The sequence below is a fragment of the Vidua macroura genome, chromosome 2 (genome assembly GCF_024509145.1).
Source record: "Vidua macroura isolate BioBank_ID:100142 chromosome 2, ASM2450914v1, whole genome shotgun sequence".
NCBI lineage: Eukaryota > Metazoa > Chordata > Aves > Passeriformes > Viduidae > Vidua > Vidua macroura.
Window position 1 is genome coordinate 116,520,990 of NC_071572.1, and position 18,873 is coordinate 116,539,862.

Consider the following 18,873-nt stretch of genomic DNA (forward strand, 5'->3'; position numbering starts at 1 on the left):
AGCCTCATTCCCTCACTAAACCAGGCAAAGATACAAAAACTCCTACCAAAAAAAAAAAAAAAAAAGCAATTATCACAGTGACTGGAAGTGCCTAAATGGTGGCAACAGTGCTTTGCACTCGACTGGCTGCATCTCTGAGGGCCAGGCAGGCCCAGGGGGACAGGAGTCACATCTCACACCTAAAGAGGGGTTTTCCTGCAGAACACTGTCAAAACTGAAGGGAGAATCAAGATTATTTCCTTGCCTCTGATGGAAAACAATTACCTCTGGGCACTGCTTAATCATCCCTGGGGCTTCTACAGCTACTGCAGAGGATCCATTATCTTAATTAACGTGTTCATTAGCCGTGGCCTGAGATGAGATCTGTCAGCTGTAAAATACTTTAAAAAACTCCTAGAAATAGCATCTCCACACAGCATTGTTCCTGGTCCTTACCCTGCTGTGTCATGCCAGCTCCAGATGACTGGAGTGCACTGTAATGTTTTACAATCACAGGATCCAGGGGCTCTGTTCTGTCACGGTGTCAATCAGCAGCCCTTCATCAGTGTCAGTGAGGGGTGCTCTAGGAGAGGTCTTCATTCTCTTATTTGCTTCAATTGTCAACCCCTTGTCCACTTTCTTCAGCTCGTGCATTACAGCTGCTATGCCTTTTTTATCCCTGTTGGAATGCAGAATGTGTGCAAATAGGACCACGCTGGGGACAGGGGTTTCACAGCCATGGAAATGAGGATGTTGCTATTAACACTGTGTCAGCACATGCTGATCACAGTGTGATTTTCATTATTTTTATTGAGGATGCACTGCTGATCTCGATGAGAGCAGCACTGATAACCTCACTGCCACTGCCTGGCTCTGCCTTTCATGAAGGCCAGCAAATGACAGAATTCACATCTAAGGCTGCACTTGGTCTTCCCAAAGTAAATATTTCCACGTGGGAGCTCCACCACCCCCACTGCTGGTGCCAGGGAAGCATCCTCGCATCGCTCTGCTCCCCCTCAACGCCCCCAGGGAATCCACACCAAGCTGTGGATGCAGGGCCATCCCTGGAGCTCTGCCAGTCAGAACAGGGGAAGAGCTGTGGAACACAAGCCCCTGGACCAGCAGAGCTCCACAGAGCTCAGCAGAGCTGGGCGTCCCAGCAGGACACCAAGAACTCTGCGTGGTCTTGTGGCAGCGACCACGTGGGCTGGGAGGTAACAGGGAGTGAGCTCCTTCCAACAGTTCCAATCCTGATGTTCTTCAATCTGATTAACAGACTGATAAGAATAAGTCCTCTCAAAGGGAATTCTTCCAAGAAGAGTATCTAAGAGCAGGTTCTAAACCACCCTGTCAGGTAGCCAAAGGGGGGAACGAATCCGAGGTGCCCTTGGAGCAGCTCTCACTGAAATGCATGAACAAGCAGTGACTTCAATATCCCACCTTCAATCTTCATTTCACCTTTCGTTCTTCCTTGCACAGCTATTACAAGAACAAGATTTTGATTTTTATCAGCTACTCCTGTGTCTGGTGCTGAACAAATCACAGAGACCAAGCTCTCACCCCGCAGCAGGTAACGTGAGATGGTTTTGTAGCTCAAAGTCTCTTCTCCCAGTCATGGAAAGCAGCACTTTAATCCTCCCCAAACATGTTCTTCACTCCTGAAGAGCCTTACTGGGAAGGACTGTGTGATGGCACACAGCTGGTCATTTCTAGGAAGGCAGGCTACACAAAATATTGCAGCCTTTCTTTTGCTGCAACCCCCCCCAGCTGGGTGGTGGGATCTAATTGCTTTGTTTCAGCATACACTGCAATCTGCTTTGCCTGAACATCAGGCTGCAGAGCTGAGGACAATTTATTGAGGCTGTGGAAGACCAAACCTCTCTTTTCTCTATGCTCCCCCCACCACCCACTGCGAGGAGACCCTTCCATGCAGCCAAAGCAAACTGCAGGAACAGGCCTGCAGTCATTTTTCTTGGCACGTGGGTTTTAACTGTACATGTATCATCTGGGAAGGGCTTGGTTTGGATGCCAAGCTCTAAGCAGGCACCCAATAAGAGGGAAGTGATGGGAGTTCTTTAAATCCATCAGATGTGGTGCAAACCATCTGGTCTGGCTTATCTGCTAAATCAGGATAATGGGTGGTATCCATGGGCCCCGGTGAATGATTCATGGCCACTTATCAGTGTCCTCCTGACCCTCAGCTGAGGTGAACCAGAGTTCTCTCCGCTGTTATTTTCCCAGAAGGTTGATTTGCAATCCCTGGAAGTCAGGGTGGCATTTCCAAACCTGAATTCCCAAGGTAACAGCTGGGTATTTCGGATTCCATTGATCATCCTCCCCCTGTTTGCCTGGGGATGCAGGCACTGTGCACATCACAGTGAGTGTCCACTGCACCTGGGTGTTTGAATGCCAGGTGGTTTTCTCACCCCTTTCCAGCCCATGAAACTTTCTGAAGAGAGCCAGCTGAGTTTTTAAGTCTGCAGCCACAGACACTGCTGTTGGCAAGAGTGTAGGCATGGGCAGGAACACAAACAGATGTTTGGCATTTCTTTTATGAAAGGAATATTTTCTTTTCAATGCCCACATTAGCATTAATGGGAGTTATGCAAGGCAGTGAGAGACTATCCCCACCAGTGATTAATCTAAAATGCCTGCACAGCTTGAATGAATCAAGCACCACATACAAGTGATACCTAAACACAATCGAGGCTCCACCGTTGATCTTTTTTATTCTTTAACAGCCCTCTAAACCAATTTTGTCCTGGGTGCTGGAAGCAAATTTAACAAATACAAATATAGGACCACATTTTGCCAGCTGCTAAAAATGTGTGCAACTCCCACTGACTTCAGTGGAAGCATATGTTCACGGGGGCAGAATCCAGCCCCTAGCAAATAAGAAATGATCGAGATAATAAAATAAACCACTCCTGTGGTGTCAATTCTTAAATTCCTTACCAAGCTCCCGATTTGAGTATGAAAGATGTGGGTTTAAGATGCAGGATTATTCCCATACCCAGTTAAATCTGAATTATTTGGATCATTTTTTTCCCACAAAATGCTGTCAGGAACAGCTTGATTGCTATCTATACTCTCTCAGCTCCTCTCTGCAGCAACATTAGCAGTTGTCACATGGAGGATTATGAAGTCTCAAAAACTCTCTTTATAAAACTAACAATTTTAATTACTGGAATTGCCAAACTGGTTCCATACCAATAAGCTTGATATTGTTGTCTTCATCTAGCAACAGATTTTCTATCTTCAAGTCTCTGAAAGAAAGAAAATATTTTGAGTGAGTCTCCAAAATAATGAAGCAGCTTTGCCTGACTCTCATCAGTGTATGTGCAAGGCTTGTGTATAATCAAATGTACAATGAAAGCAGCACACACAGTTCCACAGTGAAAGCAGCAAGCCCCATGCATCCTGCCCAAAATTAACAGTGCTTTCACACTCTGCTTCCCACCTATTCTTCAGGCACAAAATGACATTACAAGCACTTGTCAGTACATCCTGTAATTAACCAGGCTCTTCGAGCTCCTTAAGTACTGCGAGTTAGAGAAAACTTACAAACTGGAAACATTTTAAGCGTGTTTTGGGAACTGGAGGTCAACTTCTCCTTACTCCTGGCAGCCCAAGGCAGCAGGTGCAGGATAAAAGTGAGATCTGAGGAGGATCTACATCTCCTGTGTCTACAGGAGAGACCAGGATCAGCCCTCTGCGAGCAGCCAAACTCCTTGCAGAGATCAGCACAGCTCTTCCCACACACCCCAGGTAGAATCCAAGGCTGAGGGATGGAAATGCTTTGGCCAATGCCGCCCAGAAAAATCACCCCAAAAGCCCAAGCTGAGCAGCCTGAGCACTCAGTACAATGTGAAAAATAGAATTTTGGTTGCTACACAACTCGTTGCGTAGCAGACTTCTAGCAGTTGGCTGTCTTCACCACATGGATTTTTTTTTGCCCCCATCCAGACATATGGAAATGTTGGAAATATCCAAATATTGGAGATATTTGGAACAATCAGCATGCTGGGATATCCACAGGGATGCTTCTCCCAGCAGAAAAAAAAAAAAAAAAAAAAAAAAAAAGGAAAAATCTGGGTAATGAAGCCATCAGCTCTAATCATGGGAAGTCAGGGACATCCATGGTGTTTTGCCTTTGTGAGGCAAAGGCAGTGATGAAAAACACCTCCACCACAGATGGAGATACCAGGCTTAATAAAACAAGACAAGGAACCCAACCAAAGCAAGCCAAGCACTTCCACAAGGAGGGACCTCCTGTGGAAGAAAGACTTGGAGTCTTTTCCAAAATGTCCCTTTTTGTTTCCTTTTATGCCCATGCTGTGTTTCAAACAAACAGAGGCAGAAGAGTAGGTAGGATGACCCTCACTTCATCAGACCCTACACAGGAGGGATTTTCTGCATTAAAAGCAGAAGGTGAAGGGGGGATTCTGCCCCTCTGAGGGGAGACCACACCTAAAATATCAGGGCTGGTTACTTAACGGGAGAGACTTCAAAAAAAAAAAATAAAAAACAAACAAACAAACAAACAAACAAAAACAGTCTGGGAAAGACAAAGAAGTACAAAACAAAGCCCCCCTCCACCACCTCTAAAATCCCAAATGAAACTGAAATCAACAGAAGCACTGCAATGCTCACTACAGCACCTCAAAGCAAAGAGAAAGAGCATTTTGGAAGCTCTGAGTATATGAAATATTAGCTAAGAAGAAGCAAGACTTTAAAGGTAAGGAAAGGGAAAAAAATGCAAGCTGTAAGTTAAAAGGAGAAAAGACATCCAGGCAATCAGGATAACAAATGAGTGACAGGGGGGGCTAACCACGAACACCAGAAAAGGTATTTTAAAGGATTCAAGGTAAAGAAACAAAAGGTAAATATTACAGGGCATTTTAAAGCCATCAGAGGAAAAAGATAGAAATGTAAATATTGCCTCAGCACAGAGTGCTGGTTAAAGCTGTTTACCCATCTGTCTGTTCTCAGCAGATCTGCCAGTGAGTGCTAACTGATCTGATGGTCCATCTGCACCAGCCTCTGTCCACCCCGACAGGAAAGCTCTGATTTCTGCAGCAATACCAGGAGCCAGGACAACAGGAGCTTTCCCACATTTCTCTTGGTGCTGGTACAACCCAGTTGCACTCCTGGCTTCAGGACCCATCTCCCTGAACATCCTAAACGCTTCATTAAGTCAGTTCTGCCCAATACAAACTTTTAATTGTCTTTTACAAAAAAGAGGCTCATCTGAGCTGCTCCTAGGGCTTGTGCTCCAGACCTTTCACCAACTTCCACTGAGTGTCTTACTTGCCTTCCATGTTCCAAACCCTTTATCCCACAGTGCATGAAATGCAGGCCTCCAAACAAACACTTCTGGGGGCAATGGTGTTTCTTTTTCCACTGCAGCAAAGCAGGAACTCTGGACACTTTCAGTTTCCCCTCCCTGAAGTAAATCTGATCTGGTTCCTTCACTGTCACAGCTCCACAAAAAAACAAACAAACAAACAAAAAAAAACCCAAACCACACAACTAAAGGATTATTTATGGGTTTTCCCCCATAAGCAAATTCTCAGCATTCATTGCTGAAAAACTTAAATATAGTCTCAGGTGTTAGATGAAAAAGGAACAAGAAGTGCCACCTCTGCCTAGGGGATCAGTTCCCTGAGGCTGGGAGTGTCTAACTATGGGACAAGTCAGTCAAGTGGAGGAATAATGAAGGCAAGGAAGGCCAGGCTGCATCCCCACAGCAGATATTTATGTCTCCTCAGCTTGTGGAGCTGGCAGCACACAGCTGGCACTCCCTGGACTGAAAACACACCATCTCGATGGGCTGAGCTTTTTGGGAGTTTGCCCCGCTGTCGATGGGGCTGGTTCATCTCTTTGGACCACTCTGGGAACCCCAAGTGCCTCCAGAGAGGAACACAAGTGAATCCCTGGAGCAAGTGACCCCATCAGCTGCCCCCACAGCAGTTCATTCCATGCCATGGCAGGCAGCAGGCTGCAGAAGGGAAATTTTGCATTTCACACTTTATTTCTTGTCTGGGGGAGGAAGGATGAGAAGGAAGGCTTTGCCAGCAAGCAGCTGCACAGCAGCAGTGACTGGCTGCTCTCTCCTGAATCTTGTTTTTAATCAGAACAGCACCACAGAAAATCACTCCTGAACCATCAACCCTCAAGGCCACTTTTCAAGCCTTGTGCAAGAGCTGGAGAGGTTGCAGAGATTCGGGTTCACCACCACATTTATGTAGCAATGTGTATTTCAAAGGCTTCGATATCAAAATATCAATATTGAGCCCAAGTCTTCTGTCACTGGACTCCATGTGGCTGCCTCTGTAAAAGAGGAATCTGGCCCATTGGCTTCACTGAGATGATGTTTAGCTGGTTTACACCAGAGCACTCCAAGAGGGAATGCCCAAAGGTAATTCTGAGACCTGAAATAAAGCAGAAAATGAACTAGCTCCATGCTTCAGGAGGAGAGTTTGTTCTGCAGAGCAGGATCTGTCATAAATATTGCATCAGCAGCCAGACTACTGGCACTTAAAATTAACAGGCTGGAAGTGATCAAAGCCAGCATGTCAAACAGCAGGTACCAAACGAGGAGTCCTGTGGCACTCTGAGCAAACTGGATGGTGTGGCATCACCCAGCTCTGCCCAGAACTCCAGGCTTTTTCATCTCTTTCAAACTCCCGACCTGCTTTTCATCACCAAATGGCAGTGGAAGGCAGGAATCTGCTGCCAGGAGGGCAGGAAAAGGGGAATGCAGCAAGCCATCTTTGCTACCAATACACCATTCAATTCTTTTCTTTGACAACCTGACAGTAATTGCACTGAATGGGACTGAGTTTTGTTAAAATGACTTTAAAAGGGTTGTTGAGAATTTCCTGTGGGATGCAGTGGCAAGCACCAAGGCTTTCACTTCGTTTTCCCTGCTGTCTTTGTGCTCCCAGAGGGCTTATTGCTCATGCTGCTTTTTGACAGCACGAGGACCTGTGTAAACACCCTCTGCCAAGAGAAAGCTTCACCAGACCCTGCCATTTGGTTCTATTTTCCTGTGTCAGAGGAAAAGATAAATATTCCTACCTGATTCACAGCTTGTTGCAAGTGTATTTTTAGCAGCAACCAACCAGCTCTCCTGATAGAGGGAAAGCAACCCAAATGATAACACGAAATTATAAATAGAATAGTGGCATTTTGCTCTCAGTGGAGCAGCCCAGGAGCTCTGAACCCTGGGCACCCCTCACCAAAGATGCAGCAGCTTCTGCACTCTGGAACTTGCAGACTTCACCCACCTCAGCAGATGACATATTTAGAATTTTAAAATACGTCTACGCAGTCAAAAATGAGTTTGGGGGGTATTTTTACACCTCTAAATACAAATGAGGTTTCTTGAAGTTCTTTAATTGTAGGCTGCTCACACATCAGTGCCTCTTAACAGAAGCATCTCCACTGAATCCTGGGTCCCTGCTCTTGTCCAAAGAGCGGTGACCTGAGCGCTTCTGTGCCGTGCCAGCTCTGGCCTGTAAGCCATGCAGCTTTCTGAGCAACACTCATCAAACAACACCAGCAAATCCCATCCAGCTTTCATTCCATCGGGGGTTTTTCCTGCCAGGTGGAGCAGGCTAAGCCATCTACACCACTCCCCACAAAAAACGCCGTCAAGAAGCTTTTCAGGGCCCTGCCCCATCCCATGGGGAGCATTTGGAGGGACAGTCAGCAGCCCCTTTTCTCCCTGAGGACGCTGCAGTTTGTTCCACACGTGGCCAAGTCCAACACCCCCGGATCACCACGCGCATGGAAGCGCTGGTATTTTTACCTGCTGTAAAAATAACAACAACAACAACAAGAGAACACTGCCATTGCAGCCAGGCAGAGAATGAATCAGCCTCCTGCACTATTTTTTCCCTCCCTCAGTAGCTGATTGAGCAGCCTGTTTTTAGAGCTGCCACAGTCAAGAGGGCCGAGATGCTGAAGGACAACTCCTGAGGTAATTGTTTATTTTCCTCCCTCACTTGCTCAGAAAGAGGCAGGAGAATAAATCCAGATCACAGCACCAGGGCTTTTCCTGCATCTCCACACTGCCCTCCACTCTTTGCTTGCAGAAGAAGGCCACTCATTGAATGGGTTAAGCCAGAGAAAATACTTGCAGATATGATTGTGTCAAGTTTTATCAGTTTGGGCAGAATTAGACCAGCTCATTCACTGCGTGGAAGCCTCCCAGGAAGCTGCTCAGTGATCTGAGAAACAGGGTGGATGGAGGGGGCTGCCTGTGGGGCAGGGATTAGTTCAGCACCACAGGGCTGCACGCACTGAGCTCAGCTGCCAGAGGAAGGCCAGCACTGTCACGCTGCTCTCAGGGCTGCTGCTGCCTCCTCCCACAGCCTCTGCAGCTGTGCTGAGGTCACAGGGGCAGCAGAGAGGGGAGGGGGGAGAGACAACCTGCAGCATCCACAGGGGAACTCAGGATGCACACAGGAACTCTGGATACACAGGGAAATTCAGCATCCACATGGGAACTCAGGATGCACACAGGAACTCTGGATACACAGGGAAATTCAGCATCCACATGGGAACTCAGGATGCACACAGGAACTCTGGATACACAGGGGAACTCAGCATCCATACAGGAACTCAGGATCCACACAGGAACTCAGCATCCACAGGGGAACTCAGCATCCACACAGGAACTCAGGATGCACACAGGAACTCAGGATGCACAGGGGATCTCAGGATGCACAGGGGAACTCAGCATCCACAGGGGAACTCAGGATGCACACAGGAACTCAGGATGCACAGGGGATCTCAGGATGCACAGGGGAACTCAGCATCTACACAGGAACTCAGGATGCACACAGGGCAACTCAGCATCCACACAGGAACTCAGCATCCACACAGGAACTCAGCATCCACACAGGAACTCAGCATCCACACAGGAACTCAGGATGCACACAGGAACTCAGGATGCACACAGGAACTCAGGATGCACACAGGAACTCAGCATCCACACAAGAACTCAGCATCCACACAGGAACTCAGGATGCACACAGGAACTCAGGATGCACACAGGAACTCAGCATCCACACAGGAACTCAGCATCCACACAGGAACTCAGGATCCACACAGGAACTCAGGCTCTCCCTGGCCCAAAGCCTTGCCTCCTTCTCACCACCAGAGCCTGTTGATTCCAGCCTGTGCTTAGGGAACAAGCTGTTTTTGTACAAAATGTGGGTTTGAGTCCTCTCTGAAGAAGAATGGGATCAAAGCCAAGCCTGCTAGCCCCCTGTAAGTGCCTTGGCCTCTGTGCAGAAGGTGAATTTTTCATTGAGAGGAATTGCTGCTGCTGACCCAGTCCTGCTCTTAAAAGCTCAACATGTTCATCTGATCCTGCCTTGTTTTCCTCTGCCCATCTCAGAAACTTGATTTATTTCCTGTATCTCTCTCTCTCTCTAAATACTGGGTATTAACTGATCCTTGAAAGCAGTAAGCAAACTTCTTCCTTGTCCCTGCCTCAAACTGTGGGGTCAATACTTTAAACAGACCAGCAGTTTTGAGGCTGACAGAGAACCTGGTGGCTGCTCAAATATTTATGTTACAGTGGCACCTGAAGTGCAGCTCGAGGTGAGACCAGAGGCGTCCTGTGCACGCGGCAATTATCCCTGATGGATCACAGGGAAGGCACAGAGACCCAAGACAAGCAAACAGCAGCTTTCAGAGCACGTGGAGCTCCAGGCAGGCAGCTGCACCCACGCTGCACAGTGGTGGGCAGCTCAGCACACAGCTGGGCACAGCTGGAGGGGCTGGCTGTGGGCAGCTCCCCACCTCCTGCACAGTCAGTGGAGCCGAGGAGCTGCAGAGCCAGATCCTGAAAAGCATTCAGATGTCTGGCTCCTGCAGCGTGCCCACAGAACCCAGGAGGATGGATGGGGCCCACACAACTTGCTCAGCATCATATGGGAACTGTGTGGGAGTCCAGACTTAACACCAGCTGGCCCAAATTTAGAAAGCAGGGCCTCCTTCTTAGCACGGCTCCCTATAAATACACCTAGGAACAGGAGAGGAGAGATGCTGGCTCCAAAGGTCCAGCCAGCCCACCACCCTCCTGTCTCCATGGCAGCAGAGAGCAGAGAGAGGAGAGAGGTACAGGGACAGGCAGTCACATGTGACATCTCCACCTGCACTCTCCCAGCTGCTGCTCAGGGCCTTCAGCCACTCTTTATTCATCAGCCTGCTGAGCTTGTCCTGTTCTCCCCGGAGCCCAGGTGAACTCCTAACTCCACAGCATCCCCCTGCCAGGAGATGCACGCCCTGCTCATCCACAGAGCTCGAGGAGTGGCTGGAAAATGCTTAAAATCAACAGGCTGGAAGTGGTCAAAGCCAACATGTGCCAAATGAGGAGTCCTGTGGCACTCCGAGCAAACTGGATCGTGTGGCATCACCTAATTCTGCCCAGGAGGTTGGGAAATGCTCCCAGGCGCAGGGTGGGATTTTTGGGGTGTCCTGCACAGGGCCAGGAGTTGGGCTGGATGATCCCTGGGGGGTCCCTCCAGCCCAGCACACCCCGTGGTTCTGTGGGTGAAGGCCCCTAGAGAAAGGAGGTGGTGCTGCACTGCAGCAGCCCTGGCTCTCTCCACCCCGTGCCCAGGCGACGCAACAAAAGCAAAGAGCAGGGCAGCAGGAGCCAGGGGTTTCAGTGGTCCCACTGAGGCTTTGTGCCAGCCCTGGAACTGGAACCAGGAACCCCTGGAACCAAGCTTTGGGCAAACCAGCTCACGCCCCAGCCTGCTGTGCTGCCACCAGCGGCACAGGAGCCTTGCACAAGCACCTTTTTAAAGAAGTGGTGAAACGATCCGTTAGCTCCTGCTGGTGCAGAGCTCTGGAGAGCGCTGGCAGCGAAAGGGCCCTGCTTCTGGAGTGTACCTTATCTTCACTGGCACAGATCCACAGCAAGCCCCGGGCTGGAAGGGATCCACGGGGACCACGGAGTCCAGCTCCTGGCAGTGCAGTCAGCACAGCTCACCTGGAGCTGCTGATGCCTTCTGCAGGTACAGCCTCGTGCCCGCGGTCAGAGCACCCAGACACCCCCAGCAGGAGCAGCCACAAAGCTCTCAGGAGCACGTTTCCACGAGGGACTCTCCTTCCAGCACACACAAACACCACTTAGAGGAGCTGAGAGCAACTTCAGCAGCAGAGAGGCTCCCCCAGATTACCTGTGCACGACTCCTGCCCGGTGGAGGTGCTCCACGGCCAGGATGAGCTGCCGGATGTATTTGCGGGCTTCGTGCTCCTCCAGCCTCTTCTTCTCGTAGATCTTGTGCATCAAGTTGCCCCCAGGGCACAGCTCCATGACCAGGTAGTAGCTGTTCTCAGTTTCCAGGATATCCAGCAGCTGGGCGATGTTGGGGTGGCGGATCATCTGCTGGATCTGCCCTTCCCGCCGCAGGTTCTTGGTGACATAGGTGTCCTTCTTGGCCCTTTTCTTGTCAATCACTTTCACTGCCACCTAAGGAGAGAGCAGGAGAGGGGGGAGAGCGATGATTTGTTGCTCTAACCCTGTGTAAACAACCATTAGAAAAAGCCAGAAGTCAAAAGGATGTCCCTCTCAGCTGGCACACCGTGGCTTCGGGCACAGCTGCACAGGTCAGAGAAAGAAGAGCTGCTCTTCCAGCCCCACTGACTGGTCCATCCTTTATTTCCTTGCACAACGACAGTCCAAAATTACTGCCAGGAAATCAGGAGCAAAGGAGAGGGGACAATCCCACTAAGCACCCACAAACACTTGACATGCTTCAGGCTGGGCATTTATTGCAGCTGCTTACTCAGAAAGCCTCCAGGCTGGTGTTTACAACTTTTAAGTGTTGTTTTTGGCTTTGAATACATGACTGGAGATGATATCCTTTCATTACAATTTTCCTAAACTGTAGTCAAGTGCTGGCTTTGCAGGACTTGCATAAAAAACATGCTATGAAAAACAAAACCATTTTGGTGCCACTCTCCTGGCACATTTCTTTTTTTCTGCTTTTTCTCTCTTGTGGGAGCTGGAGAGGGTCTTGGGACAAGGGCAAGGGGAATGAATGGCTTCAAACTGCCAGAGGGAGTGGGATATTGGGAAGGAATTCCTGGCTGTGAGGGTGGTGAGGCCCTGGCACAGGATGCCCAGAGGAGCTGTGGCTGCTCCATCCCTAAAAATATTCAGGGTCATCTGCACCTCCCCTGTGACATGAATGCCTTGGAATTGAAGGGTAAACCTGCAGGAATTTGGGCTTCCTGGTGTGTGCTAAGAGCCAGGAGCCAATGCTGCTGAGCGTGCTGTTGGCTGAATGTGCTCCTGCTGTGGAAAGATCACCCTGATGCCACAGCCCTGGTAACGGGGTGAGGGTGAGCACCACACAGCAGAGCTGCCTGGGTGAGCTCAGAGCAGCATCAGGACCATGACCCACACTCCTGACTGCTCACTGACACCACTTAGCCATCAGATAAAACAACAGGTAAATCAGAGCTTGATTTCACCCCTTGCTGAAAGCCTCAGGTGATTCACCAAGGAAACAGACTTAAATTAGTACATTCTTTCATCTAATGAGATGGAACTGAGCACAGAGGCTTGCACGGAGTATTTAGACAGCAAACCACAGGAGTTACTCTGGTGAGGACAAACAAATTCACAGGTTACAGAAACATGAGATACCACGCCGTACATTGGCAGCACAAAGCAATCTCTGCAAAAGTTTAAAAAAACAAGTTAAAAGCTGGTATTTATCACAGCTGCAAGGCACAGAACACGGAGGGGTAACAGCATGGAGCAGCAATCTATTATTCATATTGGTAAGTCACCCCTAATTCCTTGACAGAAAAAAGCACATTATACATGTCCACATGTGCTGCCCAGCCTGAGCTCAGCTGTGGAGGTGCAGCAAGCCCCTGAACCCAGAAGACAGAGCCAGCCATGGGACTACTGAGGACTCTGCCACCATCACCAAGAATTAGCTCTCTGTGCCTTAAGGATGAACTTTTCCCCTAATTTTGACAGGTACCTTGTCAGGCACCCCACCAACCCCAGCACAGGAGCAAGGCGGCGTTGGGATTCACCCCAGCTCTGAGCCACCTATCCCCCTTCCAGACCCCTTCCCTCAGGTCCAAGAGATCCCCCTGCACAGCTGACAGAGGTGCAAACAGCAGATTTGTTCCAGCAATACCCTGTTCTAGGGATCAGACTTCGCACAGAGCTACCCCAGGGCTGACTTAGTTAAATACCCCTGACTTTGAGTTCATCCAGAGGCAGAGCAAGGCAAGCGAGGGCCAAATGTGCCCAGACACACTTAACACACAGAGCCTCCTGTGCAGGGTGGATGTGTGTGCATGCACCTGGAGATTTCATTCATGCAGAAGGGAAAAAGCACTGGGTAGAGAAAATACTGTAGATGTTGGGTAATCATCAAACAAACACATTGGAGCTTTCACAGCCCACTCAAGACACGCCAATTACTCAGCTCTGCTCTCCCAAGCTTCAAGGAGAGGCTCTTTGTTTCTGCATCATGCCTATCTCCTGACTCGAGTTCCTGGCCAACACTGGCACAGAAATTAAAAAAAAAAAAATTAATGATAAAGCAAGTAATTACTCTCAATATGTAGCAACAGTGGCTCTTGACATTCTGCTTTTGGCTAAACCTCTGCTGTGTAAACAGATAAATGGTTTAGGTTATTCTGTGTTATGAGATACAAAGATGAGTAATAGCCCATATTTTTGGTTCCTGAGTCCTAGAATCACACTGTTGGAATGAATTACTTTCCTGAAGGTTCTGGTGTGACACATCATATGAGCAATTGCTGCTCCTCTCCAAAAATCCTCCAGGTTGGGCTGAGGCGCACCCGAGAGCGGGCGAGGGCAGGGCCAGCAGCTCTCCCCTCCTTGGAGGAGAGGATGCAGGAGAGAGGGGCTGAAACTCCGGCACAGATGGGCACGTGTCCTCACCCAAACACGGGCACGTGTCCCCCACACACGGGCACGGGGACGCTGCCAGCTCTGCCTGGGGAGGGCTTGAGAATCTCAGGGAGAGAGAGGCGGGGGAGGCTGAAGCTGGCTGGCACCAAACTGCACAGAAACAGCCACAGCAAGGCCCCCAGGGGAAAAAATAAACCTGAGGAGAAACAGCTTGAAGGACCAAACGTTGCCTGGAGAAATCTGGGAGAAATCTGGTGGCAGAGCTGCTGCCACCGGAGAAGCCGCGTTTTGCATCCCCTTTGTCAGCAGTATGGAATTGCCACCAGGCAGGGAAGGAGGTCACACTCATCCTGGGAATGCCCCCATCCCTGGGGCCATGCAGAGGAGGCACCAGCTCCTGTTGGGCAGCTTCCCAGACCTGCCAACCACCTGCTGCTCGGGGCAGGAGGAACCTCCAGGCGCTCGGTGAGCAGAAGGCCGAGTCATCCTCATCCCTCTGCCAGCAGCACCTGGGAAAGCCCCAGCCCAGGAAGCTGTGCTCCTGGAGGGATTTGCTTGCCCAGGGGCCACTTTAGCTCACGGCCTGAATGCTCTGCAGCAGAGCTGCTTCCCTCAGTCTTCCAGGTCCTGAGCAATGCCCAGGTCAGATGCCTGCAAAAACAACTGCAGGAACGCTTCCACTGCCCTGGCCCCAGCTCGGGAAATAATGTCATAACGTGTTTAACCCTGCAGAGAACAGGGGGTGGCCTTGCAAAATCAGGGTGTGACATTTTGAGGACCTTTAAAGAGCTTTCCCCACTTACCCAGCCGCTTGGATTGCTTCCTTCTGCAAATTCTAAGAGGGAGGCAGCTCCTGCTGGCTGCTGCCAAAGGGAGCTCGGCTGAATTGAGAGGAAACTGGTTTGAAAAAGAACTGTGGGATTTGGCCAGGAGACCAACAGAAACTGGTTTGAAAAAGAATCCAGCAAGAACAGTGGGATTTGGCCAGGAGACCAGCAGAGCACAAGAGAAGCAACCTCAACTATTGGAGGGACTATTTCACTGTTGGAGGGGCAACCCCCTGCCTTTTTCATCTTTTTTTTTCCTCTTTTTTCTTTTTCCCCAGAGTCTCCTTCTGGCAGACCTGCCTGACTTGGTGCCAGGCCAGGCAGCAGCACTGAGTCCCAGCACCATCCTGGAGCATCCTGCCCGTGCCAGTGCAGTTCAGAGCTGCAGCTCGGGCCACAAGCAAAGACAAGGCCTGAGACTTGGACTTCTGCACCCAAATCACAAACTTTACTGTCCAGTTTAACCTCAGCCAGGAGAATGAGACAAAGAGCCAGACCACGGAGATATTTGCAGCCATCAGTACTGCAAGCCCATCTCCAGCTTTTTTTCTTTTTGCTGTGCCCAAGGCAGCAATAAATTCAGTTTCTTTCCTCTCTTATTTCCAGCCATGGCTGTCTGGCTTCACTTGCAGCTTGCTTTGTATTTACCACTGTTCTCACCACAAAAATCTGAGCTCCCTTTTCAAAGCCAGCTGGTGATTTTGGGTGGCCAATTCAAATCACATTAAACAGACCTAACTCTGAAGCCTGCACAGTTTTGTCAGCACAGTCCCAGAATCAACCCCTTCGAGGGCATCTCATTTTGGGCAATCACCCAGCCAGGCACAGAACAAGTTGTTCATCACAACCAAATCCAAGGACTAGAAAATGCCAATTTCATTCTCTGGGTAGAGTTTATTCTTTCCTCTAACTGTTACAGCTTAGCAAATTTCACAGTGCAGTAAAGGAGCGTGGGTTTTTATACAGCAAGTTCCAGTACCTTAAGAAATAAAGCACTAAAGAAAAGGGTGTTTCAGCATTCGCTCTAATTGTAGTAAAATCAGCGACCAGAAAAGGTAGGGAGGAGTCAGTGCTGCTGAGATATTTTCAGCCAAGAGTTCGGGGTGTAGCAATACACAAACCCAGCTGCTGCAGACGAGTCCAGGATAAATGTCTCAGCAGGCAGAAGGCCACTGGCTCTGCTGGCAGGCCAGACCCAGCCAGGAAAGCTTGAAATCAAAGCCCCTGAAGCCACATAAACTCCTCCAGACAAGAGAGTAGCTCCGGGTACATTCACTCGTGTACTTCGGATCCCTGCGAGCCGGAAGGGAAGGAATCCGATTGCCAGGGGATAAAAACAACATCCCACCAGTTCCCTGCAGCCCAAACAGCACCCAGCAGGCTAGAGAGGGATTCAGGAGGACTTTGGATAAGCAAATGATCCTAAGGCCTCTCGGTGCCACAGCCAACTTAAACTTAATCCCCAAAAGCATAAGCAGGATGTATTTGGTAACGCAAAAAAAGGTGTTAATTACACCTGTCCAAGGCACTGGGGACTATTATTGGATTGCTCTATCCAGTTCTTTCCAGTAATTAAAAAATTATGCTGAAGTTTTGGAAAGAGTTCTGAGAAGAGCTTCAGAACAGTCTTGAGGTCCAGGAACTGTTTGTTGTAGTAACTGACTGAAGCTCAAAACATTTAATTAAGAGAATGCTAAGCACTGACTCGATGATTTCCTGCAAGCACCTACATGGGGGAAAGATTTCTGATAAGAGAAAGCTCTTTAATAAAATTAAAATGAGCATCCCAAAAGGTAAAATAGGCAAACTCAAGGCTATTCCTCTTCAACATGTCTGTCACCTCACATCATATTTATGGGGAACTTTGTGCCATGTTCCACAGGCAGCTGTGATTATCCTTCCCTGGACCTCTGCTCTGCTGTTTCCATAGAGCCAGCTGCTTTTTCCCTCTCATCCCTTGTTCCAACTGGGACAGACAGACAGACATATCCTGACCTGTCAGCATCCCTGGCACCTGGAACAGCCAGACTTTCACAGCCCAGGGACCAGCAGGAGATGGTTTGGAGGCGAGGGGGGGGGACACAGTGCCTCTACCCAGCCACTCTGAAAAGAAACCTCCATGAAATGCATTTTTCCTTGGCTCTACGTGTCCAAAGCAGCAGCATTTGTACCAGGCACAGATTCCAGAGGCTGCCTGGGGAGCAGGAACACAGAACAGCCCCATCCATGGGAAGGAACTTGGTTTATGGCTTATCTTGGGGGGGGGTCGTGGTGGGGGTCTGTCTGGCCTTTGGCAGAAAGAAATCACTTCCAGCAACCTTTCAGTGCTCTCTTGGCCAGCTAATTAATGGGGCAGCCGTGAGGGAGAGCTGCACATTTTTACCTCCCTGGCCTCTCAGGATATCTGCACAAGTCAGGAGAGATTATGCAGAGACTGATGAAAGTAGTGGTGGCAGAAAGCCAGGCACAGACATACACGAGGATGCACTAAGAGGTTCCAAGAGAAATCCTTACAGATCCTTGTCAAAACCAGCCTCCAGGCCGGAGACATTTCCTGCAAGGAGCAATCTTGACTCTGAGTGCCTGCGACGGGTGGGTTTGCCTCGCAAAAATATCCACCCAGCGCCGCCTCCCAAAATCTCCCTGGTTTTTTTTTTCAGGAAAAGCCTTTTTGACCCCCATTCCTAAGGTAAGACCGACAGGCCAAAACACTGGAGGAAAGCTCTGAACTCAAGGTGGGAGCAGCTATCAGGGCAGACTTTCCTCAGGGAAAATAAGGCGTAACTCGCCCTCCCAGCGCCGGCGGCCAACATCCTCCCATCTCCCTGCTTGTGGGATATGTTTCCCATTAAACAGCCCCTGCTTCACATTTTAGCCATCTCATGCAGAACTGGAGTTAAGGAAGGCTAAGTGCCCCTGATTTAATGCCAGTTCAGCTCTCTGGCTTTAGGGAAGACCAAAACCAACATGCCCATCCCCGTGAGCCACTGCTCTTGAGGGCCAGGTAATGCCCTCCTTTGTAGTGATTTAAAACACAGCAGATAAAACATTTACAATGTCAGGAGCCAGGAAAAAGGTGTCTCCAGTGAAGATTTTATATATAAATAATACGCTCTTTCCCTCAGCTCTGTGGACATTATTCACAGAAAACGAATTTATTCTCTGAAAAAAAATGTTTCCATGACAATCTTCCACAACAGACAGAGAGCAAAGGAACTTTATTTTATATAACTTGGCTTTTTTTAGTTCCCTTTGTTGCAGTGGTTTTCCTCGCCGTGCCTCTGATCTCACATGGCAAATGAGAAGCACCATGGGAATGGCACCAAAGGTGTTGAGCCCAGAGCTCAGGGCCAGAGCAGAGCAAACACTGACAGAAAAGGAGACTTTGGCCAGCTTTTGTTAATTTTTTCCCAGGTGGTTTCCCTGGGGGACCGTGGTGGCTCCTCCCAGGCCCTTTCCCTGAGGATGAGGTTTGACCCTGCTCTCTGCCAGCACTGCCAGAGCACAGATCAGCACTCAGGTGTGCCAGGGGTCACTGAGGCAGCTCACAGAGGGCTGCCTCTGTCCTAGGTGGGCCCCAGAGCATTTCAATTCATCTGAAAACAGCAGCTCAGCCGATCTGGAGCTGAAGGAGCCAAAGTGGGGCAAGCAGAGCAGCACCAGCATGGCCAGAGTCCAGCCAGTGTGCTCTGGTGCACCTGTACCCCACACTGCCAGGTGAGCACCAACTCTGCCAGCCCCCTAATTCACCTCCTGGCTGACATCTCCCCACCTCTTGGCTTTTGGATGCCTCTCCACAGCCCTGAAGAACAGCAGAGTCAGCTGTAAGCCCTCAGCTCGCTGCCGTGCCGCTGTTCAGACAGCACGACAGCCCGGGGTTCAGGCAGGCTGTCACAACTCAGCCAGCACAAGGTTTGTCACCACTGCTTTCCTGACAGGGCTACATCCTTGTGCTGCTCATCTGTAACCTCCCCTTTCCCAGCTCCCGAGGGCAGAGATGCAGCATCTGCTGAAACGCGAGGAGCTGCAGCTGCAGCACCCTGCAGGTCACTGCTGCCAGAGGAGACACTGCACAATGCAGGGAGCCAGATGTGCTCTCATTGCCAGGACTTCTATAGGCAGCACATGCCT

The 18,873-nt window shown here is 49.6% G+C and overlaps 1 protein-coding gene across 2 annotated transcripts in view; it reads right to left on the reverse strand.

Annotated features, from left to right (window-relative positions):
- Positions 1 to 18,873, reverse strand: part of HUNK (hormonally up-regulated Neu-associated kinase) — a 43,476-nt gene that overhangs the window by 18,254 nt on the left and 6,349 nt on the right. For both annotated transcript variants that reach the window (XM_053972020.1, XM_053972019.1), the window contains exons 2-3: positions 11,187 to 11,479; positions 3,190 to 3,245 (exon numbers count right to left, since the gene is read on the reverse strand). In XM_053972020.1, the coding sequence (XP_053827995.1) occupies positions 3,190 to 3,245; positions 11,187 to 11,479 (349 nt within the window). The remainder of the gene's footprint in view (positions 1 to 3,189; positions 3,246 to 11,186; positions 11,480 to 18,873) is intronic.